The sequence below is a fragment of the Rhinatrema bivittatum genome, chromosome 3 (genome assembly GCF_901001135.1).
Source record: "Rhinatrema bivittatum chromosome 3, aRhiBiv1.1, whole genome shotgun sequence".
Taxonomy (NCBI): Eukaryota; Metazoa; Chordata; class Amphibia; order Gymnophiona; family Rhinatrematidae; genus Rhinatrema; species Rhinatrema bivittatum.
Genome location: NC_042617.1, coordinates 20190926 through 20214312, shown reverse-complemented (window position 1 = coordinate 20214312; position 23387 = coordinate 20190926). Strand labels below are relative to the sequence as shown.

Sequence of the window (23387 nt, the reverse complement as noted above, 5' to 3'; positions counted from 1 at the left end):
ATATAGGCATTTATCCGGTTAAGATAACCTGATAAGTTGCCGGTCCTTGATCTGCCCATTGCCTGCCCCCAAGATATCTGGCTATCTACTTAGCCAGATAAATACTTATTTGGCTAAGTGGTGGTCACTGAACATAGCCAGATATTCAGTGGCTGTCACTAAGCCAGATAAGTCCTTATTTGTAGCACTAAATATTGGCCTCTCTATCTTTTAACCAGTTTGCAATCCACAATAGGACATCACCCCCTATCCCGTGACTTTTTAATTTTCTCAGGAGTCTTGCATGAGGGACTTTGTCAAACGCCTTCTGAAAATCCAGATACGCTCTATCCACTGGCTCACCATTATCCACACGTTTATTCACACCTTCAAAAAAATGTATCAGATTGGTGAGGCGAGACTTCCCTTGGGTAAATCCATGTGTAAAAGGTGTCAGGAGCTGGCAATAGATGAAACGGGCATTAGGAATGTGCACATAAAAAAAGTGTTTGGTTTCATTTCTTTGTTTAATTTTTTATACATGTTTCAGTTCATTTCATGTTTATTTCAGTTTGAAACATTTACTAGAAACTAAATAAACAGAGAAGCAAAGAAAAACGGAAGAAAGAGAAGGTCGAAATATCCCAGTGTCATTGACATTTAGAAATTAACCCCCAGGGCATTCCTCTATCTCCTCCCCCCCCCCCCCCCCTCTCCCTTGACATCTTGTATCTGTTACTTGGGGGTTTCTGAAGTCAAAAAATGGGGCAAGAGTGATCTTCAGTTGCTCCTGCCTTTTTGGTTCCTATTTTCAAAATGGAATCAACTGGCCCTGCGGCAAGCACCGTTTTTTAAAAATGGGACCTAGCGGAGCAGGGGGTGACTTTGAAACCCTATAGAGGAGTTACGAGGCATCCAGCGGGCATAGGGGAAGAGCCAGCGCTGAGGGACGCTCATTTATTAAATGTTGGTAGGCACTGTTTTTATTACCAAAATAAAAAAAAACAAACCTGAATTTCAATGGGGGGTTTTTTCCCCCCCTTTTATCTTCTAACAAAACAAAACAAATTGAGGTTATTTGTTGCATTTTTTCATTTCATAGGAAAATAAATGTACATCCCTAAAGGGCATAGCTAAGAATGGCTTGCCTAAGGAGTGATGTAGGGAGACATAAGAGAAGAGAAGGTAATGAGGTGCTCCAGAATGGATGTGCTTGCAGATGAGCAGGAGAAGATTGAACTGCATGCTGGGACAGATAGGGAGTTAATGAGGTGACCTGAGCGGAGGGGTTATTATGGGTGCAGCAACACTGATGGAAGATAAGTTGTGCAGCTATATTTTTTAACAGATTGTAGTGGAGAAAGATGGTCCAGAGAGAGAGAGAGAGAGAGAGAGAGTCCTGTGAAGACCATGAAGCTGTAGTCTAAGCAGGAGGTGAAGAGGGAGTGAATATGGGTTTTTGGTAGTGTGTTCAGAAATAGGAAGAGACAGAATGTTGTAATCTTATAGAGAGAGAAAAATAACCCATTTTGGCAGGGTTTTGGATGTGTGTACAAAAGAAACAAAAGAGTCAAAGATGGCACAAAGGTTACAGGCGAGGGGACTTGGAGAATGATACTGTTATCCACAGAAGTTGAGGAAAGGGGAAGGTGAATTTGGAGACAAAGATAATAAGTTCTGTCTTAATAAATCTGGGGTAGATATTCAAATGCTACTTTTCTGAATAAATCAGACTTATCCAACTAAGGTTGCCCCCACTGAATAACCGGCTATATTCAGCAACCACCACTTATGTGCCGATACAGTAATAACGCGGGAGAGCGGGTAAAGCTAGCGTGTCCACCACCCCCCCCCCCCCCCGAACCTAATAGCACCCGCAACATGAAAATGCATGTTCAGGGCCCTATTAGTCATTCCCGCACGATTCAGTAAGTAAAATGTGCAGCCAAGCCGAACATTTTACTTTAAGAAATTAGCACCTACCCAAAGGTAGGCGTTAATTTCTGCTGGCGCCGGGGAAGTGCACAGAAAAGCAGTAAAAACTGCTTTTCTGTGCACCCTCCGACTTAATATCATGGTGATATTAAGTCGGGGGTCCCGAAAGTTGAAAAAAAGTAAAAAAAAAATAAAAATTTAAAATGGGCCTGCGGCTCGTGGGTCGAAAACTGGACGCTCAGTTTTGCTGGCGTCTGGTTTCCGAACCCATGGCTGTCAGTGGGCTCGAGAACCGATGCCGGCTTTACCCCTTACTGAATAAGGGGTAAAGCTAGCGCATCCAAAACGCGCGTCCAAATGCCGGCTAACAATGCGCTCCATCGGAGCGCACTGTACTGTATCAGCCCAATAGTTAGATAAGTATTTATCCAGTTAAGTAGATATCCGGATATTTTGGGGATAGTTTGAAGGGTAGAGGGTATTGTGAGCCCTCTGTGCTGCAGTGTAGCTGGCACAGCCTTGAGGGCAAACCCATAAGGCTTAAGCCAGCAGCTGGTGAACACGTCCTGAGCGGGACAGTCTGGAGCTTCACCTACACCAGCTGCCTCCCCTGCAGATTGAGTCCTTGGGGTCTGGTGGTTGACAAGACGTAGGTGGGTCTCTAGAGTGGTTAGGAGAATTAGAGTCGAAAGGCACTCTGGGGTCAGGGCAGGCAGCAGAATAACAGAATCAGACTAACAGAGTCAGAGACAGGGCAAGGTTGGGACAGGTGGCTAAGACAAATGGTCAGGTCCAAGCAAGGAGTCAAGATCTAGAGAGTCAAGCCAAGGGTGGATGAAGACACACACTGAAAACTCTGGACAAGGCAAGGCTGGATAATGGAGGATGGAAAAGACAAGGCTGGGCGAGGCAAGGCTGGAAAAGCCAAGGCTGGATTCAGGAACACAGGAGAATAGGAATCAGGAATACACAAGCAACACATACTGCAAGGCAGGAGACCCATTGCTGAGGCGAGATAATGCTGCAGAACCCTTGCTTAAATAGCCTAGTTGGGCTGATGTCATCAGGAGGCACCGCTCAGTGTTTCCCATTGCAGAGCCTATATTATATGTGCACATGCACGCCTAAGGGAAGGCAGAGTCGGCAGCAGTAGCAGTAATAGTAGCGCTCTGCCACAAGTGGAAGCCTCAGGCAGTGTCAGTCAGTGGTGGGGGTAAGTGCAGCAGCTCACGGGGCAGTCCTGTGAGCCATCAAACATAATAGTACTCCGCCTCCAAAGCCCCTCCCCCAACTTATGGACTTGGGTTTCCTGGGGTATCACCTGTGGAATTCAGATGTGGAGTTTGGAGGCTATCCGCCCAAGAATTCTCCTTGGGTTCATAGTTCTTCCAAGAGATAAGATACTGCAGCTGGTTTCTGATGCTTTGAGAATCTAAAATCTCCTGGTCCTCGAATTGAGAGTCTTCTTGTGTAGAAACTTTGGTAGTCTGGAGGGCGGCCCGGCCAAGAAAAAATAGTAGGTTTCAAAGTGAGACATGGAAAATTTTGTGAATACGTAAAGATGCAGGTATTTTGAGCTTGTATGCCACAGGGCCCAGTTATCATTTAATGGGAAATGGACCCACAAATCATGGTGCGAACTTCAGAGATGGCATCTTTAATCATTGATTTTTAACGATGAGTCAAACTAGGCTTTCCAGGTGAAGTTGAGGTGCTGGGTGGTGTTTCTTGTTTGCATGTTTTTTTAAAACACTCCGCCGCTTGCTCTAGGAGACAGTGTGTCTTCTGCCATAGTTCCTGAAGTTCTTGTCCCAGCAAGTTAGCGGCTGGGCCAAGGGTCAGAGACTGGAACAGGTCTGGGTGTACGGGAATAGCACCCAAACGTAATGTAGAAAGGTGATGGTGATTATGGGAGAATTTGGCCCATGGGAGAAGGGAGTCCCAGTTATCCTGCCATTGGTTCACGTGGATTGCCATTGGTTCACGTGGATTGCAAACTGGCTAAATGACAGGAAACAGAGAGTAGGATTAAATGGACAATTTTCTCAGTGGAAGGGAGTGGGCAGTGGAGTGCCTCAGGGATCTGTATTGGGACCCTTACTTTTTAATATATTTATAAATGATCTGGAAAGAAATACGACGAGTGAGATAATCAAATTTGCAGATGACACAAAATTGTTCAGAGTAGTTAAATCACAAGCAGATTGTGATAAATTGCAGGAAGACCTTGTGAGACTGGAAAATTGGGCATCCAAATGGCAGATGAAATTTAATGTGGACAAGTGCAAGGTGTTGCATATAGGGAAAAATAACCCATGCTATAATTACACAATGTTGGGTTCCATATTCGGTGCTACAACCCAAGAAAGAGATCTAGGCGTCATAGTGGATAACACATTGAAATCGTCGGCTCAGTGTGCTGCAGCAGTCAAAAAAGCAAACAGAATGTTGGGAATTATTAGAAAGGGAATGGTGAATAAAACGGAAAATGTCATAATGCCTCTGTATCGCTCCATGGTGAGACTGCACCTTGAATACTGTGTACAATTCTGGTCGCCGCATCTCAAAAAAGATATAATTGCGATAGAGAAGATACAGAGAAGGGCTACCAAAATGATAAGGGGAATGGAACAGCTCCCCTATGAGGAAAGACTAAAGAGGTTAGGACTTTTCAGCTTGGAGAAGAGACGGCTGAAGGGGGATATGATAGAGATGTTTAAAATCATGAGCGGTCTAGAATGGGTAGATGTGAATCGGTTATTGACTCTTTCCAATAATAGAAAGACTAGGGGGCACTCCATGAAGTTAGCATGGGGCACATTTAAAACTAATCGGAGAAAGTTATTTTTTACTCAACGCACAATTAAACTCTGGAATTTGTTGCCAGAGGATGTGGTTAGTGCAGTTAGTATAGCTGTGTTTAAAAAAGGATTGGATAAGTTCTTGGAGGAGAAGTCCATTACCTGCTATTAAGTTCAGCTAGAGAATAGCCACTGCCATTAGCAGCTGTAACATGGAATAGACTTAGTTTTTGAGTACTTGCCAGGTTCTTATGGCCTGGATTGGCCACTGTTGGAAACAGGATGCTGGGCTTGATGGACCCTTGGTCTGACCAGGTATGGCATGTTCTTATGTTCTTAGGCTCCAAAAAAAGCCTTGAGACTCTAATTTACCACTCGGTTTGTCCATTGCTCTAGGGGTGGTAAACTGAAGTGAAATCCAATGTAATTCCAAACTTTCTGCACAAGCTTTTACATTTGCAGGCTGTGAACTGAACTCCCTGGTCTGAGAGGATGTGAAGAGGTAGTCCGTATAGACAGATGTATTGGACAAAGAGTTTAGTCAGTTCAGGTATGGATGGGAGGCCACCTGAACTATCTACAATCCAGAAGGTTGCTGGACCCAAGGAAGCATGGATTGGGCAACTAGAGAATTGGATCGAGGAAGAGTGCTCAGTGTGATTTACTTAGATTTCAGCAAAGCTTTTGATATGGTTGTGCATAGGAGGCTTGTGAATAAAATGAGAAGCTTAGGAGTGGGCACCAAGGTGGTGGAGAGGATTACAAACTGGTTGACTGACGAGACAATGTGTATTGGTAAATGGAACCTACTCTGAAGAGAAAGAAGAGTGACAAGTGGAGTGCCAAAAGGATTAGTTGTGAGGATAGAAGATAAAGTTTTTCTATTTGCGAATTATACTAAGATCTACAACAGAGTGGACATACCTGAAGGAGTAGAGAGAATGAAAAGTGATTTAAAAATCTTGATGAGTGGTTGAAGATTTGGCAGCTGGGATTCAATGTCAGAGTCATGCATCTGAGATATGGTAATCCAAAAGAGCTGTGTGTGATGGGGAGTGAAAGACTGATGTGCACAGAGCAAGAGAGAGATCTTGGGGTGATAGTGTCTACTGTCTAGTGAACTGAAGATGATGAAGCAATATGACAAGGCAATAGCTAAAGCCAGAAGAATGCTGGGCTGCACTGAGAGAGGAATAACCAGTAAGAAAAAGGAGGTGATAATCCTCTTGTACAGGTCCTTGGTGAGGCCTCACCTGGAGTACTGCATTCTGTTCTTGCCACCTGGACTTGAGCCCTTGCTCAAAAGGGACAAAGACAGGATGGAGGCGGTCCAGAGAAGGACGATGAAAATGGTGTGGGGTCTGTATTGGAAGACTTATGAAGAGAGGCAGAAGGATTTAAATATCTATACCCTGGAAGAAAGGACATTCAGGGGAGATAAGATACAGACCTTCAGATACCTGAAAGATTTTAATGATGAATGAACTTTGAACTTTTTCCGTTGGAAAGAAATCAGTAGAACTAGAGGTCACGAAATGAAACTCCGGGGAGGACGACTCAGAACCAACGTCAGAAAATATTTCTTCATGGAGAGAGTGGTGGCTGCCTGGAATAAAGGGCTTGATTTTAAAAAGCATTTACTCAAGTAAGTGGGCTTTTGAAAATTGCTACAATGTATGCCATTGAATTGTCCAAGGGATTTACTCGCAGATGTGCACTTTGCGTGAGTAAATGACTTTTGAAAATTGCTACAACAGTTACATTTACGCGTGCAACTCCTTTTGAAAATTACTCCCAAAATTTCTATTTCTTTCTGCAATGTATTCCTATGGAGTTTTTAAAAACATTTAAATGAGGTACTTTGTGGTAACCGGAGTGTGGACACATATTTCTGGATTCTTGCCCTGAGCCTCAGCTCGCCTCATGGCCAGAGCCTGCTCTGTGCAGTTCCTCTGCCCAATTCCAGATGTCAGAGACATCTGGAGAAAAACTCTACATATTGGGAAAGGGCTAACGAGGTTTATGCATATTGTAATGAACCTGATAGCGTGTTGCATGAGCCAGAAAAGTGATTGGTCTAAAAATTTGAATATAAGAGGTCCATATGGTTTTCCTGAGATACACATGGCCTTTCGGCTTCATGTATTATTCCCTTATTGAACTGATATCAAAATCCATACCAGCCCTTATTCTTCTGCAAAGAACATCCTTCTATTTTTCCACTGTTTCATGAAGAGTTCAAAGGGGAAATATTTGACAAAGAGCATTTCATGCTGCATTTTTTTTTTAAATTGTTTCTGACTTTCTTCATGAAAAGCAGATCATTGATACCAATAGGGTCCACTGTCTTGCAGGTAATCATTTCACTAACGTTCTCTAGTAGATTTCCCCCCTTTTCCTGTAGCCTGCCAAGATCCTGCCTTGTTCAGATGATTATATTGCAGAAAGAAAATGAGAAAAAGAACAGACCATTCATTAAATGTAAGAAATGTTAGTTGTGCTCAGGCCTATTGTTCTTTAAGGTTATGCGTTCGGGCGATTTGATTGCTGGTTTGAATGTTGATGGGCTGTTACTCATTTCACAGCACAATGAAAATTGCCCATGGGGAAAAAAAAAAATGTGTGTCGCACGATTAACCTGTGTATGGTTGTATCCAGACATCACGTTGCATGGCAAGCAGAGGAATTATTGTTTCAGAAGTCTATGGAGAAATACAAGTTACAGAACAGATGCATCCTGTTTAAGGAAGATGTACGGGAGAAAACATCTCCCTCACCTGAAGGTCTAATACAGAATGACTTAGTGATATTTATGCTCTATATATTGGACTGCTCTATAGAGAAGAGTTTGCTGATTCTTAGTTATCATGTTTATTGTAATATGTGAAGAAACTGTTCTCCAGTGTTAATATATTTGAAAATTTACTGAAACAAAAAAAATACTATCTGGATTGGAACCAACAGGCTACACCTCCCCAGAACCCTACCAGCTCAGCGTGGGCAGGTGAGTTGCACATCATCCAGCAAGGCCACAGAGACCTAGGATGGTCAAGCCTCAGCCTCGCTACATTCGTTTTGGTAATTGTTTAGGTTACTGTAAAGCTTGGGGTAGGCATGGGAGGGTGTTGGATAAACTGTGGGATTTTTATCTTTAATTCTCTTTTATTATCATGATAATAAAGCATTGCAACCATGCGTAACAAACTATAACAGAGGGAGGTGCACAATTCTGTAGGCCTGCGCCTGCCCTGTCCTCTGTAATCCATAACCAAGATGCCCATTTTATCATGAAAAATAGGCTGAACAATCTGAATAATCGTCTCATGGACACACAAGACATAAAAGATCAAATTGAGATGCAAAATAAATGGGAAATAGCCCAGCTAGCTGCAAAGTCTGGGGATACTTTTTTTCTAGCAGGCCTTGTACATCCCTCCGATGAGCATCCAATTAAAAGGATGCTCATTGGAGGGATGTACATTCATTCGAAACAAGATGGGCAGTTTTAGCAAAATGTCCCATTTCGTTTCAATTCATTTTTAAAACAAAAGGAAAGAAAAATGAACAAAACTATTTTCATTTTCCTTCGTTTCATTAAAAGAAGAAAACGTCACTGCTGCTTCCCTCCCCCCCCCCTCCCCCATTCCTGAAATCCCTTTAATTCTTCCCTCCCCCGTGAATCTTTTTGCCACCACATTTTGCTTTCTTTACGGAGCAGAAGCCATCCCCGGTTGCCCCTGCCCTGCCAGTTGTACATTTACAAACAGAGCCAGCAGACCAAGGCTGATGCCATTGTTAATTTCTTACATACAAAATGGCGCCAGCCAGACCCACCTTGTATAGAAGAAATGAATATTGACGCCAGTCTTGGTCTTCCGGCATCATTTCTAAGCAGACCTCTAGGAGGCGGGAGAACTTAGAAATAAAAACATGGGGAGGGTTTGGGGTGATCAGTGAGGGGGGGGGCCTGAGAAGGTGCTTTTCTTCTTGGATGGGGCCTGATATTTTTGTTTTATTTTGCTTTACTTTTTTTTTTTTTCATTCTTAAATTTTGTTTGTTGTTTGTTTCTTTGTTTCTTTTATTTTAAATAAATGTAAAGAAACCGGAAAAGGGAAGGATAAACAAAATGAAATGATTTGTCTATGCCCCTGGTGTGCTGTGAAAAGCCAGGCGGACTTTTAGCCGGACTGAGAAAGGCAAGTTTCAGACAGCTCACTTTACCAGGATAAACTGCTGTTTACCTGGTTAAATGGCTTTGAAAATTGTTCTCAAAATACCATGCCACATAACACTACAGCCTACACTCAAGTCAACCTGTGTCATCAAAACATTTCAAGGATCCTTCCGGAAGCATCGCCTGGATAAGTGTGACCTTCCAGATAGAGAAAGTGGTAACAACCCCCTATGTTTTTAATGACTTTATCCATATTCAGATCATGCAAGCGGTGGGGATCCCACTGGGATAGGAAAGCCTAGGCACCTAATGTCTTTTGTGGCCCGCTCCATCGGGCCGGGCACTTTTCATTTTGCTATGATCTTTATCTGTAGGGACGGTGCCTTTGATTAATTAAAATGAACCCTATTTACCCAACCCCGCAATCAATGTAGTGATACTCACAAGAGCAGTGTTGCACGGATTAATTAGGGGATGCACGAATATGTCGGGCTCGTGTGAGCCGAGCAGATTTAAAAAGCCGACCGGAGACGCGCATAAATGCTGCTGTGCGCACTTGTCTTGGAACTTCTCGAGAAGGGGTGGGACGTGGATATGGTCTGCGTGAGGCATGGGCGGTACATGGGCGTATCGATACTTAAACTAGAAAAATGAGCGTAAATGCGAATGTGATCTGATGCGCACCGAGGTCCCCTGCTGCCAAGATTTACTTCTGCTATGGATGGCGTGAACGTTTTGTTTAAAAAAAAACATCTAATGCGCCTTATCCGAGGGGTGGAAAGGGTCTGGGACTCCAACTCTCAAACTATCAAATCAGGGAGATTTGGAGGACCTAACTGTTAACTGGGTGAACTGGGAAGGAACTGATAAAACAAACAATGGCGTCAGGGCGCGTCCCTTTAAAAATTTCCCATTTACGCGGTAGAAGCGGCTTTTGCGCACACAGGTGCACATCCACTTAAAATCAGGTGCACTTGTGCTTCTGGCCAGGCTACGTTATAATATGCACACGTAGACTCGGCTATGTAATAAAATAGCTCCGTCCCTTGTCGCAGGCCGATGAACGCATGCACGCGTGTGCCCGCACGTCGCTTTAAAAGGTACCTTCCCTATGTCTTCCTTACCACTATGGATGCCTTGATATTTGAGCACACCTCTCAATTTTCTGAAAAGCGGCTCCAGTGTGAGCATAGAGAGGAGAGGGGACAATGGGGATAGGCCACCCTGTCTGGTTCCCTTCCCCCAGGTCAAAAGATCTCAATCTCAAATTGTTAGCGAGAACCATGGCCCTAGGATTATGATAGAATAGCTTTATTCACCTCAAGAAACCACCTGTTAACATCAAATTTCTCCAGGTCTCAAAACGTATTACCAGAAAACCTTATCAAATCCCTGTCTTTTCTGCATCCAAACACACCAGCATTGGCCCACCATCCCCCTGCCTCGTCTCGTGGATTGGCATCATCCATTAACGAGCATTCACCACAGAATGCTTATGTAGGAGAAATCCAGTTCGTTCTTTGTGAATCAGGAAAGGGGCAACTGTCTGTAATATAGCTGCCAAACGTTTAGCTAGAATTTTCAATCCCTGGTTTAACAGAGGCAGAGATCTCTTCTCCAGGGACAAGAGATCTCTGCCGTTTTAGGGGTTCACTGTTATCATAGCTACGTTAGAAGACTTGGGAGCTCTTCTTCGTTTGAGAGATTAATTCAGCTTATTTAACATGGCTAATTAGTGTCTTATCATATTCAGCACCAAGACCAATCCAGCCCAGTGCATCCAACAGGTACAAATTTCTGATGGTCTTCATGATTTCCTCAACAATGATAGGAAGGTTCAAGGGCTCTGATTTATCCCCCAAGCTCGGTATTCTGTGTGCTACAAAGAATTTATCTGTGACTACTAAATCTATGTTATCCTTTGCCTAAGGAATGTTTTCTCGAACTCCTCTAACGCCTTAATAATTTCCATTCCCTGGGATGTTCTCTTCCCCACCTCCCCTTTAATGTTGTGAATGAAATTAGAATATCTAATGCGTCTAAGTATTCTCACTATCGTTGCCCCAGGCAGGGCTCCAAAAATGGGCTTGCCTGGCAGGCAGTGACAGCAGACACCAGCCACGACGTTAAAGGGACGCGACTGTGTGTTGCTGCCGTGCATCTGCAGTGGTAGCTCCTGAAAGCCAACGCGTGTGCTGCCAAGCAGAGGCCATGGCAGGAGCACTACGGTCACTCGTGTGCATGTTCTCTTTCCATATCCCTGCTGTGCCCACTGTGGACTGCGTTTAGTCAGAGAGGGCTATGGGAGGCCGGGTGAGATGCACCAGAGATGGCTACATGAGGCTGGAGATTGGGGGTAAAACCCAGAACTCGATCAACCTGCCCAACAAATATGGAGCCGATTGGCAACGTGGTTATATCTAACAGCTATATAAGCTGTTAGATATAGCCATGTTGCATCCACTGTTTTAACCTTCTCTTCCCTTTGTTATTCCAGTTATGTTGTTTTACCAGCCGTTTTCTCAATTGTAATTCGTTGTTCTACCTGTAAACCGGAGTGAAGGCCTCTAGCTAAACTTCGGTATATAAAAGCGTATAAATAAATAAATAAAATATCACTGAAGGACAAGGGGAATATGATAGAAATATTCAAATATATATATTTGAGAGAGAGAGAGAACCTTTATAAGGCTCAGCCTGACACTCAATATATGGACCATTGTAAGGGGGCACTTTGATTCAGGGTGAGTTTTCGGGAGGTGGGTTGGGGTTAGGGGAGTGGTATTACAGACACATTCAGAGATATCCATTGTAAAACTGACCTCATATAAAGAATATTTGACCTTATAAGTGCTGAAAAGGAGATGATTTGTACCCTGCAGTCTCTGCTAGCTGCATTGTACAAATCAACCTTTGAATGTGTCTGTAACAGCACCCCCCAAACCCCAACCCACCTCCCGAAAACTCACCCCATATCAAAGCGCCTCCTTTCAATGGTCCATATATGGAGTATCAGACTGAGCCTTATAAAGGTGCTCTCTCTCCTGCGATGGACTCCTGCCCCTAACAAGGAGCAGTAGCAAAGTGGTGCACATATGTATGTGTGTACAGCTCCAGACATGCATGGAGAGCATTTCATAACCTACATGCGTAAGTTATTTTTGTGCACGGCGAGGTACGGGCGCACGTGCCCATTTCAAAATCTACATTATTGTGTTTTCCAGAGAAAACAGAAGCTTAAGGAATAAGGGATTACATTGTGAAGTAGGAAGGCTCAGAGGAAATGCTTCTTTATTGAGAGGGTGGCAGATGCCTGGGACCATCCACTGGCAGAGGTAGGAGCAACCAAAACAAGAGAATTCAGACCTGCTGCTTAGGGTGGACACAGAGGAAGCTGGTAAGGCCAGGGGGAGGAAGAAAGCTGCAGACTGAAATGCGGGCAACCGGGCAGGCTGTGTGGAATTACAAATACTAATGCTACCACATATGTTCAACCGTTACATTAATTAGGATTAACTAATTAGTGCACTTTTTAAAATGGGGGCTCAAAATCAGGCTGTGTGCATTATTTTAACCCGATATTTAAAACATCTGGCACAGAATTGTTTATTTCCTGGTATTAAACTCTGTGGGTAAGCTCAAAGATATTTGCAAAGAGGAGATACGTGAGCGTCTTTTTTTAACTCCTATGAAAGACTCAAAACCACACAGCAGGTTTTGTTTAGAATCGGAGCCTTTTTGGAAGATAAAGGCCCTGCCCCTACTGTAGTTTGCAAACCCGTGAACAGTTTTCCTGTTTCCTCCCTCATTAAGGCCCTATTAACTCTAGAGTTCATCGCCATGAGACATGATGACATCTCACTCTTCTCCCCCCCAGATCTCCTCGATCTTGCAGGCTTTCAAGTGGCAGTTTGCACGATTCCCTCACGTTTGATTTCTCTCTCCCAGCTTTACGAAGGTCTGCAGCATGACCATTAAGCAGAGGCATGTAGAAAATGTAAGGTCCACCCCAAACCAGGGAAATGTGGGTCTGCTTCAAGTCCAACAGAACGTTCAGTATATATTCTCCAGGTTCATCAAAATTTCCCTAGCAAATCCAAGCAAACTTTCAGCAGATTCGCTGCAAGATTTGCAGCAGTCTGCACCGAATCTGCCTGCCGTGGACCCCCCTCAATCCGAGCACACTTGCTCAAACTCTGATGTAGATTCACCAATTTGAGGGACTTGCATAGGATTCTGTTCCAAAAAAGGTTCCCTAGATTAATCTGACAAGCTCGATAATTTCTTATGGATTTATCGAGTTTGCAAACTTTTTTTGTAAGTTCAGACATCTCTAACCATCAGCTCAAATGGCAATGACATATACTTGTAATGCACCTCCCTGCCAGGGTTAGTGCTGAACTTGGAGCTCTATGGTTAATCTACATCACAAGGACCTTCGTTCCTATTTTGAAGGTTCTCTTGCTAGCTATCTGAAAGCAAACACGCTGAAATGAACTTGTTATACGTTAACAGTTGAAAGAAGATAGGCCCAGTGAGTTCAACCTTCATTAGATGGCTTGACTGTTATCTCCATGGGGCCACCCAGATGAAGGCAAAAAAGAAACAAAGCACTGTGAGCAATGGCAGCCAATTCTGACACACCATGAAAATCTTCCTTCCTGATCCCAAAATCAACACTCAGTTTATATTCTGGAATCTGAATATTTCCTCAGAGGCCGACGTTTAAAAGGTTTACACAGCTATAATTTGCTTTTAAACACTTAAATCTAAACAGTTAAAACTATCCACTCGCTAACCGTCGACAGGTGTGTGCACAAATTCAGGGGCCTATTTACTAACCCATGAAAATACAGCAAAGCATGTTGAGTGACAAACTGAATTAAAACTGCATTAGTGAGCATTATCAATATCGCTGAATAAACTCTGGGCAATGCAAGGAAAATATTAATGAGCTGCATCACATGCAAATGTGTACTCTGCCACGGCAACTCATGTTATCAACATGAATGCAGGATTCACTATGGATTTGAAACCTTTTAGTAAGCCCTGCATTTATGGAGGGGTGGGGGAGATCATTAAGGCATGTTAATGCACAGTTTCAACAATCGTTAATAAATAGGCCCCTTAGTGAGTTAAGAAAGGTGCTGGGTAAGGGGTGTGCCCAGGTGGGCTTTTCAGATTTACCCAGTTAGTTCAATATTCAGAGTTAACCAGTTAAATTTGGGTGGAAAACTTCACTCACACAAATGGCTGTCCTGAATCTAAATGTCTCTCCAGAAGCCCTCTTAACTGGCTATGTACAGCCGAATATCCGAACAAAGTTAACTGGTTAATTACACCCGCTCTGCCCCCACCCAGTATCAATCCCTCAAAATGTAATTCCATGTCCATACCAATAGTAACCGCTTACTCCTCAAAAAAAACATGTCCAGTAATTTGTTGGCATCATTTGGTGTTAGCAAAAACCCAAAGGGTGGATAGTAAGCAAATCTCACACTGTAAGGTGAAAAAGGGAGAGCGTGAGGAGAATCCAACAGGCCAAACCACTGTTTGTTTATTTCAAAATTATAACGTGCATCAAGTCATGCAGCCTATTTTGTTTCCTCTACAGCTGTGCGTCTCTCCTGAAGAAGCCACCCGGCGAAACATGGCCTTGTCGGGGACTTCACTATGTTGGACTCATTCGCTACCTAACCTAACTTGCATTCTGCCAGACCGGAGGCAGACTCAATTATGTTGAACTTACCCATCATCTAATCATTATACTGTTGAGCGTATCTCTACACACTGATGGACTTATCAATTTGCTGTATGAGTTGATGCACCTTATATTTTTTAAATAAACAAGCGGTGGGTTTGGATTTACATTGGGGCTGTTGAATTTTCCTCATAGTCTCCCTTTTTTTGGATTTTGTCGTTCATTGTTAGCCATGATAACCTCCACTGGCAGAGTGCTTCATAAGTGTGCTGGTCTTTGAGTTAACAAGATTATCCAGTGAAGGGGTGATGAAATGTTATTTAGCTTTTATGGTAAAGGATGTCCTTTTGCTTTATTTGATGCTCCTGGGGGTAACACAGATCACCCACAATATACCTCTGGATTTCACTGATACAAATTTCATCCTCATTATCATTATTGATTGCCATTTTCAAAAAGAAGGTCGCCAACTATGGAACGCTGGTTCTGTCTGAGCTCAGCTTTGCTCTTTATTTTCCCCCCATGTCTCCAGATTTTTACCTTCTGTTGATGTCATCAATCCAAGCTGCTTTCCATTTTTCTCTCTCTCTCTTCATTGCCCTCCGTCAGGCCTTTCCGGCAATACTAAATTAAGGAGATAATTTTCAAAAAGATTTACGTACATAACTCCTTTGAAAATGACTTCCTTAGTCTTTTGATATAGGTACAAAATGTGGTTTAAGTGACATTTCTGTAGCCTTTTTAACATTTGGATATCTTTTTTGAGACTGGGCACCCAGAACTGCACTTCATATCCCAAGTGCAGCCAGATAATATTCTTTTCTCCATACTAATAAGTATTCTTATGCTATTGCATTTTTCTATTCACAGCTCTGCTCCACAACAGCCCTGTCATTCTGCTGGAAATGTACTAGCTCTGAAATGCATAAAATTGTCATTTTCTTCCCTTGCCGCCTCTCCTGAAGGCACTCTCTTACTTTGCTTCTTTGCTCGTTCCTCTTTCACAAATGTGTCACTGTGTTCCTGGAGGCTCATTTCAAGTAATTTAAAGAAATTGAAAAAAAAAAGTTAAAAAACAACAACAATAAAAAGAAATAGAATGAAACCGTAAAACAAGTCATCGTTTGTAACACGGGTCTTTTGTTTTCTTACAGGTACCGTTGCTTGATTTACAATGGAAAAATTGCTCTGCGGAGTCCTGGTGTTTGGAATGGCAGTAATGGTCAACGCATGTCCAAAATACTGTGTCTGCCAAAACTTATCTGAGTCACTTGGCACTTTGTGTCCTTCCAAGGGCCTCCTTTTTGTACCTGCTGACATAGATCGAAGGACAGTGGAACTTCGACTTGGGGGGAATTTTATCATTACCATCAGCAGGCAGGATTTTGCCAACATGACTGGCCTAGTTGACCTTACTTTGTCTAGGAACACCATTAGTTACATCCAGCCCTTTTCATTTATTGACCTTGAGAGTCTGCGGTCTTTGCACTTAGACAGTAACAGGCTATCTAGTCTTGGAGATGATATTTTGAGGGGCTTGATTTCCCTTCAGCATTTGATCATCAATAACAACCAACTGAGTAGCATCTCTGATGAAGCTTTTGAGGATTTTCTACAGACCTTGGAAGACTTGGACCTCTCTTATAATAATCTCAGGAGCATCCCATGGGATGCTGTAAGAAAGATGGTAAACTTGCACCAGCTTAGTTTGGACCACAATTTAATTTATTATATCACAGAGGGAACATTTACAGAACTTCATAAACTGGCCCGATTGGATTTAACCTCTAATAGGCTTCAAAAACTCCCTCCAGATCCCATATTTGCAAGATCCCAGATATCAGTACCTACAGCATCAACTCCATTTTCCCCACCTCTGTCTCTAAGCATTGGAGGTAACCCACTGCACTGTAATTGCGAGCTTTTGTGGTTGAGAAGGCTTGAGAGAGAAGATGACATGGAAACATGTGCATCACCTCCTAGTTTAAAAGGAAGGTATTTCTGGTATGTCCGAGAGGAGGAATTTATCTGTGAACCACCTCTGATAACACAACACACCCACAAGTTGCTGGTGCTAGAAGGACAAACTGCATCCTTGAAGTGTAAAGCCATTGGGGACCCCACCCCTGTCATACACTGGGTGGCTCCGGATGATCGACTAATTGGAAATTCCTCAAGGACAGCGGTCTACGATAATGGTACCTTGGATATTCTCATCACAGCTTCGAAGGATTATGGCACGTTTACATGCATTGCAGCCAACGCTGCTGGAGAGTCAACAGCAACAGTCGAATTATCCATCATCCAGCTTCCCCATCTCAGCAATGGCACAGGCCGAGTGGCTCCACCCAAATCAAGGCTTTCTGACATCACCAGCTCAAGCAAGATGAACAGAGGAGAGGCAAAGGGTCCACCAGAGAGGGCTGTTGTGGTGTCAGAGGTGACCACTACCTCAGCATTGGTCAAATGGTCCGTGAGCAAAGCAGCTCCAAAGGTTAAAATGTATCAACTACAGTATAACTGCTCTGCTGATGAAGTTCTGATTTACAGGTAAATGCGAATGTAGATTACTCACTAATTTCAGTAATAATAGTGTGAGATTAGATGCTAAGGAGGAGGGGGAATATCCTTTAAATTTCCTCTGCAAATGAATTATGGTGATTTAATTTCTCTGTTGTCTTTTTTAAATCTGTTAATTCTTTATCATCATCCACTGTAAAGCTTTGTTCCTTATGCCTTCACATTCAGTTCTTTTCAGGTAGGCATCAAGGCCTTCGGTATATGGTTGTATTATCTCTCAGTACTCCTGCCAAATCTATGCCAAATAGTACAGCAACCTGCTTTGATTAAGAGTGTAATATGCAGGGTCCCTCAGAGGAATCTTAATGTTGTTTTCTGACTTGTCTTAGCAATATCATCAGGGCCTGGTCCTTGTTCTTGGAAGGGTTCAGGAATGGACAGTTGAATCTTGAGCCTTCACTTGGAAGATATCAATGAGCAAACTCTAAAATATTTATGACATTGGAGTTTTGAAGTCTCCCACGGTTTGAGGGAGACTCCTGCTTTTGTGGGCCCTATCCTGCACTTCCGCCAAACATCCCAAACTCCCACCCAGTTCACAATGAGCCCAGTCATAAAAAGTCTGGTTAATGCAGCAGGCTCACTGTATCCCATGCCTCCTCCGCTTCCCAGCAGGTTTCCTGGTTTAAGGAGTATAGGGAGGGAGGCAGAGCAAGACTGGCACCTCACACACGGATTCTCGGCTGTGCTGTCTCTCCTATGGTCCTTCCCCTGTATCCTTTCTCTTTGCTGTGATTGGAAGCCATGGGGGAGAAGAGATGGGGCCAGCGCAGCCTTCTGCAACAGCTCCTGCTCCTACGCAGGTCTCCAGTGTGAGAGGGCCCAGTCCTGACCCCTCACTGTGTGCGGTACTGGTAGAGCCACTGAGGTGAGCCACAGGTGAGAGAGGCAAGCAGAAAGGAAGGAATGGAGAAGGAGGGATGAGAGACACACAGATATGATATGAGGAAGGAGGGAATAAACAGACACATGGAAGGGCATGGGAGGTGTGAAAACAAAGACACAGAGAGGGACAAAGGGAAGGGAAGGAAACTGTGAAGGATTTCAAAGGGGGCATGGGATAAACACTGTGGATCCCTAAGGCTAGAGGATGGGAATAAATAAAAAAGCTTGGGGGTAACCTGCACCTTGGGAAGCTTGCAGGGCAGACTGGATGGACCAGTTTGGTCTTTTTCTGCCATTATTATGTTGCTATGTAACAGGTACAAAGGAAGGAGAAGAGAAATGCATAGGGGAGGGGAGAGAGAGGGAGATATGAGGGTACAGGAAAGGGGGAAGGAGGAAAGCATGGGGAAGGAAAGGATAAGAGAGAAAAAGAGGGGGCATAGTGAGGGGAAGATGGGGCACAAGGGAGACAGGGATGGAAGGTTGGGAGGCTAAAGAGAAAGGGGGAGAGACCCAGCTTTGGGAAAAGGGAAAGGGAAAGAAGGCTGGATAGGAATGAGGAACTGGAGAAGGAAGGCTGGGACGCAATGACAGAAGAATAAAATAAAGAATGGATCTGTTCTTTGGGATCCTGCTAGGTCCCTGTGACCCAGATTGGCTACTGCCAGAGCACTCATGGCAGAGAGATGAAATTAATTCTTTGTTTCGGTCTCTACTGAGGAAGATGTAAGGCAGATACCCAAGTCAGAAGTAATATTTAAAGATGATGATTCAGAGGAACTGAAACACAACTCAGTGAACCTGGAATAGGGCAAATTGGCAAACTGAAGACTGGATCAGATGATATACACACCAGAGTGATGAAAAAGTGAAAAATTAAATTGCAGACCAACTGTTAGTAATCTGTAGACTAGCATTAAAATCAGATACGATACCTGAAGATTGAAGGTGGCCAATGTAAGGCTGGTTTTTAAAATGGGTTCCTGGGGTGATCCAGGAAACTACAGACCAGTGAGCCTAACATTAGTACCGGGATACGATTCTAAAGGACAAAATTACTGAACATATAAGTTTAATGGGACATGCCTACATGGATTTAGCCAAAGAAAGTCTTGCCTCACCAATCTGCTACATTGTTGAAGGCATAAATTAATATATAGATAAAGGTGAGCCAGCTGACATAGTATATCTGGATATTCAGAAAATATTTGACAAAGTACCTCATAGGAGGCTCTTGAGGAAATTAAAAGTCATGGGATAGTAAGCAAATATCTTCAGTACCTGAATGTAATCCACTTTGAAGTGCTGAAAAAGTGCAAAAATTGGAATATAAAAATAAATAAATGTAAATAAATTTAAAAATGTTCCATTGTGGATTGAGAACTGGTTAAAAGATAAAAAAGACATAACAGGGTTAAATGGCCAATTTTCTCAATGGAGAGAGGTGAATAGTGGAGTGCCCCAGGGATCTGATCTGGGACCACTGCTTTTTAACATATTTATGAATGACCTGAAAATTGGAACAACAAGTCAGGTGGTCAAATTTGCTAAAGATAAAAAATTTCTCAAAGATAGCCAATGTAACCCCAACATTTAAAAAAGGCTCCAAGGGCAATCCAGGTAACTATAGACCAGTGAGCCTGACTTCAGTGCCGGGAAAAATAGTGGAAACTATTCTCAAGATCAAAATCTTAGAGCATATAGAAAGACATGATTTAATGGAACACAGTCAGCATGGATTTACCCAAGGGAAGTCTTGCCTAACAAATCTGCTTCATTTTTTTGAAGGGGTTAATAAACATGCGGATAAAGGTGAACCGATAGATGTAGTGTATTTGGATTTTCAGAACGCATTTGACAAAGTCCCTCATGAGAGGCTTCTAAGAAAACTAAAAAGTCATGGGATAGGAGGCGATGTCCTTTCGTGGATTACAAACTGGTTAAAAGACAGGAAACAGAGAGTAGGATTAAATGGTCAGTTTTCTCAGTGGAAAAGGGTAAACAGTGGAGTGCCTCAGGGATCTGTACTTGGGCCAGTACTTTTCAATATATTTATAAATGATCTGGAAAGGGATATGACAAGTGAGGTTATCAAATTTGCAGATGATACAAAATCATTCAGAGTAGTTAAATCACAAGCAGATTGTGATACATTACAGGAGGACCTTGCAAGACTGGAAGATTGGGCATCCAAATGGCAGATGAAATTTAATGTGGACAAGTGCAAGGTGTTGCATATAAGGAAAAATAACCCTTCCTGTAGTTACACGATGTTAGGTTCCATATTAGGAGCTACCATCCAGGAAAAAGATCTAGGCATCATAGTGGATAATACTTTAAAATCGTCAGCTCAGTGTGCTGCAGCAGTCAAAAAAGCAAATAGAATGTAGGAATTATTAGGAAGGGAATGGTTAATAGAACGGAAAATGTCATAATGCCTCTATATCGCTCCATGGTGAGACCACACCTTGAATACTGTGTACAATTCTGGTCGCCGCATCTCAAACAAGATATAGTTGCGATGGAAAAGGTACAGAGAAGGGCAACCAAAATGATAAGGAGGATGGAACAGCTCCCCTATGAGGAAAGGCTGAAGAGGTTAGGGCTGTTCAGCTTGGAGAAGAGATGGCTGAGGGGGGATATGATAGAGGTCTTTAAGATCATGCAAGGTCTTGAACGAGTAGATGTGAATCGGTTACTTACACTTTCGAATAATAGAAGGACTAGGGGGCATTCCATGAAGTTAGCAAGTAGCACATTTAAGACTAATCTGAGAAAATTATTTTTCACTCAATGCTCAATAAAGCTCTGGAATTTGTTGCCAGACGATGTGGTTAGTGTAGTTAGTGAGGCTGGGTTCAAAAAAGGTTTGGATAAGTTCTTGGAGGAGAAGTCCATTACCTGCTATTAATCAAGTTTACTTACGGGCGGATTTTAAAAGCCCTGCTCGCGTAAATCCGCCTGGATTTACGCAAGCAGGGCCTTGCGCGCCGGCGCGCCTATTTTCCATAGGCCGCCGGCGCGCGCAGAACCCCAGGACTTGCGTAAGTCCCAGGGTTTCTGAAAAGGGGCATGTCGGGGGCATGTCGGGAGCGTGTCGGGGGCATCGCCGAGTGACGCCGCGTTCGGGGGCGTGGCCCGGAGTTTGGGGGTGGGTCCGGGGCGTGGCGCCGGCCCGGAGGTGTTCCTGGGGCGTGGCCGTGCCCTCCGGAACCACCCCCGTGTCGGGTCTCGGTACGCCAGCAGCCTGCTGGCGCGCGTGGATTTACGTCTCCCTCCGGGGGGCGTAAATCCATGGATAAAGGTAGGGGGGGTTTAGATAGGGCCGGGGGGGTGGGTTAGGTAGAGGAAGGGAGGGGAAGGTGAGGGGAGGGCAAAAGAGAGTTCCCTCCGAGGCCGCTCCGATTTCGGAGCGGCCTCGGAGGGAACGGAGGCAGGCTGCGCGGCTCGGCGCGCACCGGCTGCCCAAAATTGGCAGCCTTGCGCGCGCCGATCCAGGATTTTATAAGATACGCACGGCTACGCGTCCATCAACACCATCAACACCAGCATCCTGTTTCCAACAGTGGCCAATCCAAGTCACAAGTACCTGGCAATTACCCAAACACTAAGAAGATCCCATGCTACTGATGCAATTAATAGCAGTGGCTATTTCCTAAGGGGTAGATTTTTAAAAACTGTGCAATCGCGTACTTTTGTTTGCGCAGCAGGCGCAAATAAAAGTACGCTGGATTTTATAAGATACGCGCGGCTACGCGCGTATCTTATAAAATCCAGCACAGTTTTTAAAAATCTACCCCTTAGGAAATAGCCACTGCTATTAATTGCATCAGTAGCATGGGATCTTCTTAGTGTTTGGGTAATTGCCAGGTACTTGTGACTTGGATTGGCCACTGTTGGAAACAGGATGCTGGTGTTGATGGACCCTTGGTCTGACCCAGCATGGCAATTTCTTATGTTCTTATGTTCTTAAATCGCAAAAGGATTGTGAGACATTGCAAGTGGACCTAGCAAGAATGTGAGATGGAGCATCCAAATATTATCAATATCTACCATTTCATGTGGATAAGTGCAAAGTGATACATCTAGGGAAGAGCAACCCAAATTGTAGCTACAGAATGCAAGCCAATGCAACCCACGAAAAGTATTATCATCATTGTGGATAATACATTGAAATTCTCTGCTTAGTGTGTGGTGGAGCCCATGAAAGCAAATAGATTAGGAATTATTAGGAAAGAAATAGAGAATAAAAAGGAGAATATCATAGTGGCTCTGTTTTGCTCCATGGTGCAACCTCACCTTGAGTATTGTATGAAGTTCTGGTTACCACATCTCAAAAAAGTTATAGCAGAATTAGAAAAGCGACAGGGAATGAAAACCAAAATGATAAACGGGATGGTACGAGTTCCCTATAAGGAAAGGCTAAAGAAGCTTGGAAAAGAGCTTGAAAGGGGAGATATGATAGAGGTCTATAAAATACTGAGCGGAGTGGAACGGGTAAATGTGAATCAATTGTTTACTGTTTCAAAAAGTACAAAGACCAGGGGACACACAATGGGGTAGATTTTAAAAATTTGCACGATCGCATACTTTTGTTCGTGCACCAGGCGCAAACAAAAGTACGCTGGATTTTATAAGATACACGCATAGCCGTGCGTATCTTATAAAATCCGGGGTCGGTGCGCGCAAGGGGGTGCACATTTGTGCAACCTGCGCACGCCGAGCCCAGCGTGCGCTGCCTGTTCCCTCCGAGGCCACTCCGATTTCGAAGCGGCCTTGGAGGGAACTTTCCTTCGCCCTCCCCACACCTTTCCCTCCCTTCCCCTACCTAACCCACCCCCCTGGCCCTATCTAAACACCTTTGTTGGCAGATTTAGGCCTGCTAAAAGCAGACGTAAATCTGCGCGCGCCAGCGGGCTGCTGGCGCGCCATCACCCAACCCGGGGACTGGTCCGGAGGCCTCGACCACGCCCCTGGGCCCGCCCCCGAAATGCCGCGTCACGCCCCCGAAACGTCGCATCATTTCGGGAATGCCCCCAACACGCCCCCTCCCCGCCCCTTTTACGAAGCACCGGGACCTACTCGCGTCCCGGGGCTCTGCACGCGCCGGCGGCCTATGCAAAATAGGCGCGCCGGTGCGCGAGGGCCCTGCACACTTAAATCTGGCCGGATTTATGCTCGCAGGGCATTTAAAATCTGCCCCAATGAAGTTATTAGATAATACATTTAAGTAAAATAAGAGAAAATATTTTTTTATTCAATGCTTAATTAAAGTCTGGAATTCATTGCCAGAGAATGTGGTAAAAGCTGATAGTTTAGCTGGATTTATAA

The 23387-nt window shown here is 43.9% G+C and overlaps 1 protein-coding gene across 1 annotated transcript in view; it reads left to right on the top strand.

The window, feature by feature from the left end:
• The first annotated feature begins 15765 nt into the window (after positions 1–15765).
• LRFN2 (leucine rich repeat and fibronectin type III domain containing 2) overlaps positions 15766–23387 on the top strand; it is a 144149-nt gene continuing 136527 nt past the window's right edge. The window contains 1 exon segment of the mRNA XM_029592934.1: positions 15766–17141. Coding sequence (XP_029448794.1) covers positions 15766–17141 — 1376 coding nt within the window.